The sequence below is a fragment of the Momordica charantia genome, assembly GCF_013281855.1.
Source record: "Momordica charantia cultivar OHB3-1 chromosome 9 unlocalized genomic scaffold, Mcharantia_2.0 BLBB01000009.1, whole genome shotgun sequence".
Classification (NCBI taxonomy): domain Eukaryota; kingdom Viridiplantae; phylum Streptophyta; class Magnoliopsida; order Cucurbitales; family Cucurbitaceae; genus Momordica; species Momordica charantia.
Genome location: NW_028275167.1, coordinates 3,978,187 through 3,989,364, shown reverse-complemented (window position 1 = coordinate 3,989,364; position 11,178 = coordinate 3,978,187). Strand labels below are relative to the sequence as shown.

At 35.5% G+C, this 11,178-nt stretch overlaps 3 protein-coding genes across 3 annotated transcripts; 2 read left to right on the top strand and 1 right to left on the bottom strand.

The window, feature by feature from the left end:
* The first annotated feature begins 2,241 nt into the window (after window positions 1-2,241).
* Window positions 2,242-4,846, top strand: LOC111019465 (zinc finger protein WIP2-like). The gene is made up of 2 exons (XM_022295863.2): window positions 2,242-2,866; window positions 4,167-4,846. Exons 1-2 carry the CDS (start codon window positions 2,411-2,413, stop codon window positions 4,602-4,604), a joined length of 894 nt encoding a protein of 297 aa, XP_022151555.1. The 5' UTR covers window positions 2,242-2,410; the 3' UTR covers window positions 4,605-4,846.
* A 2,574-nt stretch (window positions 4,847-7,420) lies between these two features.
* On the top strand, window positions 7,421-9,150 carry LOC111015413 (uncharacterized). The gene is made up of 2 exons (XM_022290428.2): window positions 7,421-7,755; window positions 8,814-9,150. Exons 1-2 carry the CDS (start codon window positions 7,554-7,556, stop codon window positions 9,041-9,043), a joined length of 432 nt encoding a protein of 143 aa, XP_022146120.1. The 5' UTR covers window positions 7,421-7,553; the 3' UTR covers window positions 9,044-9,150.
* Window positions 9,151-9,323: 173 nt separating this feature from the next.
* Window positions 9,324-10,495, bottom strand: LOC111015403 (thylakoid lumenal protein (Mog1/PsbP/DUF1795-like photosystem II reaction center PsbP family protein)). Its single transcript, XM_022290419.2, has 2 exons — window positions 10,071-10,495; window positions 9,324-9,979 (listed from the first exon to the last, which is right to left on the bottom strand). Exons 1-2 carry the CDS (start codon window positions 10,432-10,434, stop codon window positions 9,603-9,605), a joined length of 741 nt encoding a protein of 246 aa, XP_022146111.1. The 5' UTR covers window positions 10,435-10,495; the 3' UTR covers window positions 9,324-9,602.
* Between the last annotated feature and the right edge of the window lie 683 nt (window positions 10,496-11,178).

Genomic DNA, 11,178 nt, shown 5'->3' with positions numbered 1-11,178 from the left:
AGCTAAAGCGAAGGTAACATAGCTAACCGGTCAAGGAAAAACACATCGTCCCAATTTAATTAAACTATAGAGATTAAGTTGAAACTTTTAAACTATTCGAATCAAACTAAAACCACCAACTCCGACCATACGAACTAAATCGAAACTCGACTTAATTACCATGGTTGACAATTAAAGGGAATATGGAAGAAATGAATGATGGGCTACAAAATGCACATAATATACGTACAAGAGATCATGATAAGACTAAACATAATTTTTATATATGCGTCTGAAAGCTTGTCAATGTCACTTCGTTAACTTAAAAAAGGCAATCCCCAGAAGAAAAGATCATTGCATGAACAAACCCAAAAAAAAAAAAAAAAGGCAAGTTCATAAGATCATTCAGAGAAGAAGATTTTGGCAAATTGGATTTGATTGACAATTCAAAAAGCCCCTATAGCCCTTTAGCTCTGTTGGATTCTGCCATTTCTTTTTTCCTTTTCCTTCCAATAATTTTGATGGAAAATATATTTTTTATTTTTTGGTTCTCAGAGCTTTTTCATGTTTAAAGCCAAAACTAGGAGAGGGAATATTATTGAAAAATGTCTGAGGAGAGAGAGAATGATTCATATGGGAAACATTAAACACGACAATCCAAGCAAATGCTGGGATTTGGGTTTGCGAGAGAACTGAAATAAAACCCTGTTTGGTTGATGAGAAAGATGAGAAGAAAAATAAAATTATATATATAAATATATATAAATAAATATATATATGCATGCTTAAATTAAAAAGAATGTTCTCTCTCTCTCTTGTTTTTTTTTTTCTTTTTTTCTCTCTCTCTTTCCCCATCTCTCAGGGGACAAGCAGCATGTACTCTCTGACGTTGTCTTTTGGCTTTTTCTCTCTCTTTTTCTTTTACATTATTATTTTTTTTAACAGAAGGGGCTTAATTATAAATTATAATTACCCTAGCCGGTGAAAAAAATTTCTCGTTTTTTATTTTTATTTTTACTTCAACTTTGCAGGAGGGTTGAATTATTTCTCTACTTTTCCTCAGTCTGAATTAGCTTTGTTTTCTTTGCCTCACAGGTTAAAATTACGAGTTTGGAGAGTAATTTTCTTTCGGGGGTGTTTGGGGGTGAGAGTTTGGAATATCTCACGGGGGTTTGGCGATGTTTGTCCCGTGGATTTATCGAGCGTGTAAAGTTTATTGGATAAATGCGAGAATTTCCAACGGTATTCAAACCTACCCCTCTCTTATGTAGTTCTTAAACACTTCATTTAAATCCTCGAGTTCTACGTTCTCCAGTATCCGAACTCACACCATAAACTAGGATTACGTCTATTAAATCTCCGTACTTTAAAAAAATTTCTAATACATCCCTGATTTGTAGTACTCTATACTTTATTAGAATTTTGATATACCGTTTTTAATTCGATATTTTGTTCTCTAGTAGACTCGTATTATTCCTTTTTGTTATAAGTTTAACACTTAGAGACCACCATACTAAACACACTTAATTTGCCCAAAATCAACCGCCAAGGCTAGGTAATCCTCAACCAATACAATTAGCATGTCACAACTAATAGAGTTTTACAAAAAGCAATAACCTTAAACACCAGATTAGAAAATATTAGATAAAGAGGTAAGATAAAGCATCTAATTCACTCAACTATGTTTGAATTAGCTACATCTCTAAAGTGTGACATAATCATAGTTCGACGATAAAGTAACATACATACTGTTAAAAATCTCACGAAAAAAAAAGATCTAACTGTTAAGGAGACAACATGATAAAGCGTCTAATTCGCTGAACTATGTTCGAAATAGCTACATCTCTAAAACTGACATGATCATAGCTCAAATGATAAAGATACACACGGTTAAAGATCCCACCTTGATAAAAATAGGAGGCCTAACTGTTAAGGACAACAAGACCCAAGTACCCAGCTCATTTTCAGCATAACTCTTATAACTTCGCTTTTGGTTTCATCCAGAAGCCTCGTGTCAATAGAGATAATTGTCATCTAATCAAAGTGAGACTTTATTCGTATTCTCATTTACAAACCTAATACTAACAAAAGCGTTTATAATATAACTGAGTTACTTCTCTCATTACCAATTGATTTTGAGATTCAACTTGTGCTTTCAGGTGAGTTCGAGGTTGAAATTTCATCTTTCCACCTACATTTATTGTACTTTGGAAAAGAAAGAGCTACACACATCTCTTCTCTACAACATTTGTATGGACAGCAAACTTAAATATTGCATCAAAACATCACATCTCTCTTTCTCTCTCTTATCTCTCTCCTCTCTCACTTCTTATCATCAATATATTACTGTACTGGCCAAAGTACAAGCCTAAAAAAAAACCCTTGAATCCCTTTTTCCGTTTGGCAAATCTCTGCTGCAGAGCCCCCCGCCATGACAGATCCTTACTCCAATTTCTTCACTCCCAATTCCTTCAACTTCATCCCTCTCCATTCCGAATCAAACCCTTCTTTAAATTTCTCTCTCTCCCACCACTCCCATTCCGCCGCCGCCCATTGCCGGCCGCCGTCCCCTCCGCCGCAGGCCCTCCCTCTCCTCAACACCCTCTCGCCGGAAACCGCCGACCCCTCCTCCACCAGCTGCAGCTTCGACGACGAATCTGCCCTCGCCCTCGAAATCAGCCTGTCTTGCCCTAGCTCCGATCTGGAATCCCATTTCTCGCCGGAGCCGGCCGGAAAACCCGACGACGCCGACCTTTCCGGACACCCTTTGGAGAGCTCCGGCAAGGGTCAGTTCTGGATTCCCACTCCGGCTCAGATCCTCATCGGCCCTACGCAATTCTCTTGCCCTCTTTGCTCCAAAGCCTTCAATAGATACAATAATCTTCAGGTGATTTTTATTTTAATTTATTTTCAAAACCCTTAATTCTCGATTCTGATCTGTTTAATCCGTTGATTAATTATGACCCCATTTTGATATTCGGGTTTGTTTTGAATTTTTGTTGGGAATGATGGGTTTGATTTAACCTTTCGAGAAATGTTCTTTGTGTCTTTTGGTACTTTGGGAAGATTTGAGTTATTGCCATATTAAGGACTGTGAGTTCTTTTTCCTTTTTTATTTCGTTTATTTAATGTTATTTGTGTGTATATATATATATATTTTTTATTTTTTGCTTTCGTATGAGAAATCGAGTGGTCTTTCTGCAAAAGAACTGTTTGATATTAAAGTTTTTTGGCAGAAGGAGGGAGAAGTGAAGTAATGGAGAGAAGGGTTTTCTTTTTGGGTGACTAAAAGCTTCTGAAAATGGTGGAATTTATATGGAATTTTCCAATTCTCCTCTTTCGGGACTTCAAAGAAAAATGTTTTGACTATTATATATATATTGGTGATGTGTTTGATTTGGTTAATTTGATGATGATTTTCAGTTTTGGTTTTCTCTTTTGTTTATTAATATTAACACTTTTTTTTTCTTGAAATCTTAGTCAAATTCAAGAAAATAAAAAAGATGTTTTTTTGTGGGTTTGAAAATCTAGGTGAGATTTCAAAATTGTCTGTAAAAGAAAAACTAAACAAAGGGACTGTTAAACTAAATATGTCCAGTTATATTATATGTATTTCTTTCTTCTCCTTTTTTTTTTCTTTAAGATATTTCTAAATTTAATAAAGTTTTTGTTTCTGGGTTCATAAGTTCCATGTATAATATCAAAGGAATAAAAAAAAGAAGTCAAACTAAATATTATTTTTTTAAAAACAACATTTTGAGGAGGTGTTCTCTTTTTCTTCAAAAAAAGAATACTAAAGAACAATAAAGCATGTTTTTGTTTCTTCTTTTGTTGACCAGTATAAAAACTTTAACTAATTACTTCAATTTCTTTGACCTAAATCTCACAATCATTTCTAAGATAATCCTCTTTTTCATCTTATAATTAATTAAATCTTCATGGTTATAAACTCCTACTCAATTAACTTTTTGATACTCATATGAATCTTATTGATATTGGGTCATACAATACTTTAATGAGAAAGTATGTTCAAAATAATTACTTTGAAATAACTTTTGAGAGTAGTAAAACGTAGTTTTTTACAAGTGAAAACACGAGCTAAAGTTATACTAAACACGCTCTAAATCGGTAGTAATTTGTAAGGGAATTATTTTGTTAGTGTTGATTTTGATTGTATTGGTATGCAGATGCATATGTGGGGGCATGGTTCTCAGTACAGAAAGGGACCAGAGTCCCTAAAAGGGAGTCAGCCAACGGCAATGCTGCGGCTGCCGTGCTACTGCTGCGCCCCGGGCTGCAAACACAACATCGATAACCCGAGGTCGAGGCCGCTCAAGGACTTCCGCACCCTCCAAACACATTACAAGCGAAAGCACGGCGTCAAGCCCTTCACCTGCCGAAAATGCAGCAAAGCCTTCGCCGTGAAAGGCGACTGGCGAACCCACGAGAAGAACTGTGGGAAGATTTGGTATTGCTTCTGTGGCTCCGACTTCAAACACAAGCGCTCGCTCAAGGACCACATCAAGGCCTTTGGACGAGGCCATGGCGCCCTAGGCCTCGACTACTTTGAAGATGACAACGAACCTGCGTCCGAAGTCGAACATGAAGGCGTTGTCATCCATTGAGATCTACATAGTGATGATCCTTTTTTTCGTTCTTCGTTCTTGTTTGTGTGTCGAAATAATGTGTCGAGCAATCGAAGAGAGCGATCGATGTTCGTTGTTATGTTCCGTGGTGTTATGTGTATATTATGTGTTGAGCTGATCGGTTAACTCGGTTTCGTCTTCGGCTTCGGCTATACTGTAACTCTTGGGTTATGATACAAAGCTGCAAATATATTGAATTAGTTGTAAAGTTTTGGATGCAATTTTCAACCAATATTTATTTCTCTCCTCTCTCATTGTTGCTTTTCTAACAAACATGTTGTTGATCAGTCCTAAATATATTCTTAAAATTCCTTAGATATTAAGAGATTTTGTGATTTGACTTAGAACTCTATAGTTTGTTATGTAATTAATGTTTTCATTTTAGCCCAGTTTGAAATAAATGGAAGAGGAGCTTTCACTTTACTAGTTTTTGGTAATGATGACCAAAGTTTCATGTATAAATTTAGTGTGGGTCTGATAACCATTACATTTACATTGAAAAAATATATTTTTTTTATTTACAAATCTAGTTATGAAAAAGTTTGTTTTAGTTTTCTCAAAAACTTGGTTAAGAAGGGTGAAAACTAATGAAAAAATAAACCTAATTTTTAGTTGAGTTATGGTTATGCTATTATATATTGAAATGACACATGATACTTAATAGTCAAAGTGGTATAACTCAGCAATAATTGACATATATAACCTCTTAGTTGGAGATATGTGTCAATTACCGTTGACGTTGAACTATGCTCGCTTTTGGCTGGTGGAAATCAACATGATACTTAATGATTTATCCAGAAAAAAAAAAACATGATCCTTGATGACATCTACTTAATGAGTTTAATTCGTATAAATTATTAAAAGAAGTTAACAATATATCAGATAAAAATTCAATGGATACTTATTTCTTAAACGTTTGAAAGAAGAATTAATTAACATACATTTGACCAAAGCGAACATAACTCAGCGGTGATTGGTATATGCCTCAAACCAAAAGGTTGTGAGTTCGATCCCCCACCCCCACATATTGTATTAAAAAAAAACATACGTTTGAAAGAATAATTTGAAATTTTAAAAATGTTTTTTTTTAATATCAGTGACCATCGGGACCAGCTTGCACTAATATCACGGAACAGTAGTATGACCCTACAACATTTGGTACTAGTAAAACACATAGGAATTTAATCCCTAAGGTAGGTGACAATTGGAGTTTGAGCCTATTTCCTCTCAATTTACCCTATGATGGTTTAAAAAAATGTTCAATTTGGTCCAGTACTTTTAACATTAGTTTATTTTAGTCTTTATACTTACAAAATGTTCGTTTTAGTCCCTATATTTTTAAAAAAGTGAGAATTTTGGTTCATATTTTCAAAAGTTTAGCACAAATTCTACAAATAACGGAAACTTTTTAAAATAAAGTCATGATTATATTTCAAGAAATATATTGGATGTAATGTCGTGTTGAATTTGTAACAGAAAAAAATCAGATTAAAAATTAAAATTACAGGATCAAAATGATCACTGATCACATTTTAAAAGTACATTGACCTAAACAAACATTTTGAAATTACGGAAATAAAAATGAATTAAAGTTGAAAGTACATGGACCAAATTAGTATTTTAACATAATTTATTATCGAAACTAAAACATATATTTAACTGGTATAAAATAAAACATTTACGCCATAATATAAGAATTTCTTTTAAATTAAAGATTTAAAAATCTGAAAGATATATTTCACGAACATAAAATAAAACAGCAACGCAATGTGAAATATAAGATCGAGGGCAAAAAGAAAGGAATTATTATTGATCTGTTTTTGTCCTTTTTGCAGGAAAAAAGAAAAGACTACTCAACATATCATATGAGAATGTAAGGTAATTAAAGATATATGGATAAATTGCACCCCTATTGAAGCAAATGTTTTCTTCATTGACAAGACAAATTGGACCACAAAAGAGTATTGGGAGTGTCTAATTTATAAGGCTCGTGAAGATGAACGTAAAAGAAGCATGATCATAGGATTTGGGAAATGAGGAACAAATCAATTTTCAAAGGTATTCATTCAGAAACTAGAGACATTCAATTGACGATTGACAGATACATAATCAACAGTGCAGTTCGAAACACAAATCTAGAAGAAAAGTCAACAAACAAGGACTTGCACCTGACAAGACGAATTGGAGACAATACAGGAGCCTGATGGAAACCTTCCACGTCAAATTCATGGAAGTTAAATACGGATGCAGCACGACGAATTGATACAAACACCGGGGGGATTGGCTAGCTTTTAAGAGACGAGAAGGGAGGAGTCATCAGAGCAGGCCGTAGAATTATAAGAGCGGAAAGAAATATTACTTATCTAGAGGTGATGGCTATTTGCGAGAGATTGCGTGCAATTTGACAAGAACACCGTCGACCAATTCACTTGGAATCCGACTCCCTCGAAGCGATTCATCTACTTCACTGTCAAGATCAAACTGAAATTATTTGGCTTTTAAAAGAAATTTAGCAGATAATGGAAGATATAGAAATAATTTCAATGAGACATATCAGTCGAGAGGCAAATAAGGTGGTCCATGATTTAACCAGAAGAACGATGGAAAACTATTCGAGGGAAGAGTGTTGTCAAACTCCCTCGTGGCGGGAAAATTTAGTTTTTTCGGAATTTGTTTTTATGTTAAGTTGATTTCTTCTTATTTCCTTAAAAAAAAAAAAAGGATCGAGGGCATTATCGTAAAACTGTTCAAACATATGGGTGCTTTCGTAAATCCAGTGTTCATTCTCTACAATGGGCCGCCACAAACTTAATGGGCCTTACTTAGCTCGAAGCTTCTCGTTGACGGCCCCACCCGATCTCTCTGCAACTCATCCCTAACCTCCGATTCTCTCTCGCTCTCCTCTCCTGAAGAAAATAGAACTCTTCCATGGCGTTTGCCGGAAAGTTTTATCAGATCTATCACTGCGGCGCATCGAACGGTCCAAAAATCAAAAGCTGCTCAATTACTCCTCCGACGAATCCCTCTAGTTTCCGATCTCCGGCGACGAAGCGCTGCTTGCGGTGCCGCAAGCTATACTCCGACCACGACAATTCGCCTTCCGCTTGCTCCTTCCATGGCCACATCACTGGTTCGTATCGTCCTTCAACTCCCAGAATTTTTCATTTTCGCCGTTTGAGAAGAGTTTTCTACATTTTTAGGTTTTGAATTTTTAAAACCTAATATTCTATTTTAGGGATTTGAATTTTTAAAATAAGCATTTTAGACCATGATATTAAAAATTAAAAAAGGAAAATATTATTTGGTTTATTTTTACCATTTTTTTAACTACAACCGTATGTAGGGTGGGATCAAACTAGTCGTGATAACTATAACAACCAGTTAAATTAGCATGAGGTTGCCCTTATTTTATGTTGCAATTGATAAATAATGATATAAATAATAATAATAATAATAAATACATAACATATTAATTCGAATATATCTTAGTAGATAATACATCTATTATTATTTTAGAGACATCCTCTTTATTTTTTTTTAGCAAAGTGTTAATATGCATATGGTACAACATTTATTATTGTTCTAAATGTATGGTTAGGTCATCGTCCTTTAATTGTTAAATTCATAAAAAAAAGTTATGCGTTAATACGTTGATATCGATGTGTATTTATGTAGCTTGGTTAAGGTGAGTTTGGAGTGAATCAAATGACAAAAAATAGCCTAATTATCCAAAATAAATATTTCGAAAACTTACATACTAAAATAATTATTTCCAATAGAAAGTAATTTGATAAGGTGTATCAGTTTTTACACTTCCCAATCTCATCTAATTAGACACTCGAAAATTAAAAAAAAAAAAAAAGTTGCAATTTTTTACTCTCTAGACTTTCGTTCAAAGGATCATTTGGAAAACATTATTAGGTGCGTTTGAGATTTTGGGTCTCTAAAGAAAAAAATGAATGATAGAGTTAGACTTTTGTTGAAATTTACGAGTTTTAATATTTTGATTCGATGGTTCATCTCATGTATATTGATTCAACTTATGATTTCCTCTTTATTTTTTTTTCTTTTTCCTATATATTTTTTTTAAGATCTTGTCCTATTGCGCTTCTTCTAAAAGGTGTTTGAGAATTATGATTGAGATGACGAAGATTTTTGTGCGTGGGTGGTGGTATTCAATTCATTCAGGGGAGAGAGGGCTGTTTTCGATGTCGCCGCCGCACCAGGGGATCGACGGGGAGTGGAGCGATGGCTCCGGCGTGATTGTGTACAAGTGGAATGACAAGGCTCATAGACCGAACACCGGAACCGGCAACTGGAAGTGCCGGTGGAGCTGTTGCTCGGAGTACGACGAGAACGCCCCTCCTTGTCGGAAAGGCCGACACGTTTCTTACGACGATGGCTTCACCTTGTTTTAGCTTTTACACCCACACCAATAATGTCATTGAGCATGCCTAATCTAATTAATTAATTTTAACATTCAAACATACTTTATATTAAAGAATGGGTAAAACTTTGTAAAATACCTCATGACTCATGTCTCGGTGCTTTTTCAAATTTAGTTTTAGCTTTAAATGACTTGACATAAATTTCAAAATGATATAACTGAAAAATGTGAACACTGCTACTAAGTTCAAACACTTAGAATTCAATAAGAACTCTATTTATCTTGAAACTTTTAAAACAGCAAATACCATATTGAAATGAGCAGTGAGTGAGTAATTTAGATTTAATTGGTTTAAATCCGATAATCAGCTCAGATTTTTTTTTCTTCTTTTAATCGATTTACAGCATTAAATCATCCTCCAGATCATAAAATTTTCAGTTCCTGATAACAGAAATTCGCGACGAAATTCTGAAAACAGAGCAGAGAAACGAGATTTCCACCATTCAAGAACAAAGCACATAACAATCAATTCGTAGTTCGTACCCGGCGATGAAGCTCTCTCCGATCAAATTTCCGGCGACAAACAAGCCCTAATACGATCCGATCGTCTTGAACGACTCGTGCACATGCCGGAGCAACTCCCGGTCCCGGTTCCACTCCGGCGTCGGCGCGTTAACGAAATGCGCGTACAGCTTGTTCTTCGCACAAGTCACCGATATCAAACTGTGAGCTCCGGAGCCGTCGATCTCGTACACATAATAAACTTGTCCGTTCTCGTCCTTCTTCTCCTCCGACGAGACACTATCGGCGCTCGCGATCTGATCCTGCAAATTCACGTCCGATAGCGCTAGGTTGTTCAGAATCACGTCCTTCGGCGCCAATTGCCGGATTCCGGCCAGGAAAGTTAGGTATTCTTTCTCCGATCGCTTCTTCGGATTGTAAAATTCGCTGTCCGTTCCATTAGTTCCTGCGCCATTAAGAAGGATTAATCGATTCCAGAACGATTGAATGAAATAGGGCTCATCGATTAGGGAATTTCGATTACGATTCTGGAGTACCTTTTTCGACCTTCGATACCAATCGCTCCTTCCAGCCGTCCGGCACGTCGTACACGTACTCCGCCGTGTCTTTCTTGCTGGCGTTGCCGCCGTAGCCGCCGTAGTTGGCAGCGCTGGCAGCGGTGCCGTAGTAGACGTTGAAAGCGGCGCCGGTGTCGGCCAGTGACGGCGAAGCAGTGCTCAGGATCGCGGCTACGGCGATGGCGGAGGCGTGGGCGGCTAATGCGGGGAGTAGGGGCTTAGATTGGAGAGTAGGTAGATGGAGCCTAGATAGTGGCGGAGTTTGCGGCGGTTTTTGAGCGGTTGTGGTGGAGGATGCGGCGGCGGCGGAGAAGACCGCCAAGGGGGAGATTGCTGTGGCCATAGGGCTTGATTTTCGTGGATTTTGGGTTTCTGGTTATCTTGTCTGAAGATTTTCTCCTTATCCATTACTTTTTCTATTTTTCTTTGCTTTCTTCATAATTTATTTTTTTCCCCTCTATTAATAAAAATTATAAGTGATGTTCTTGCATGCACGGCTGCGGTTTAAAAATTTTTAACCTCAATAATAAAATATAAACTATAAGTTTATGCCGTTTTTAATTAATGATTTCGAATTTTAAAAATTATGTTTACTTTATCAATTATTTGGTTTTTTTTCCCTTACCGATGTATTTGAAATCTAACCCATTTTCAACAATTTAAAATTATTTTGGCAGTTTTTTCGAGGTTCGTTAGTTAAACTAAATAATAATTGACATATATATCTAACCAATAAGGTATGAGCTCGATCTCTACCCATATATTGTATTAAAAGAACGTTGACTTATCTTATTTAAATAATTTTAAAAAGTAAAAAACAATACAAATAGATATAAAGGTAAAAGTAGTGCCTGTGAAAATTTGTAACATAAAAATAAAATAGATGCCAAACTAAGTCTAGATAAATATAATATTTGAAGTTATAAATGGAAAGATAATATGCTTTAATATTCATTTGTTTTATTGTAAAACGAAAAAAAAAAAGTATTTTTGAAGTCCGGGCAATTTCTTAAAACGAATATTTAATTTTTTACAAAAAAGTTATCTAATAATTCAAAATGTATTTATGGTATCGTGAAAATACTAT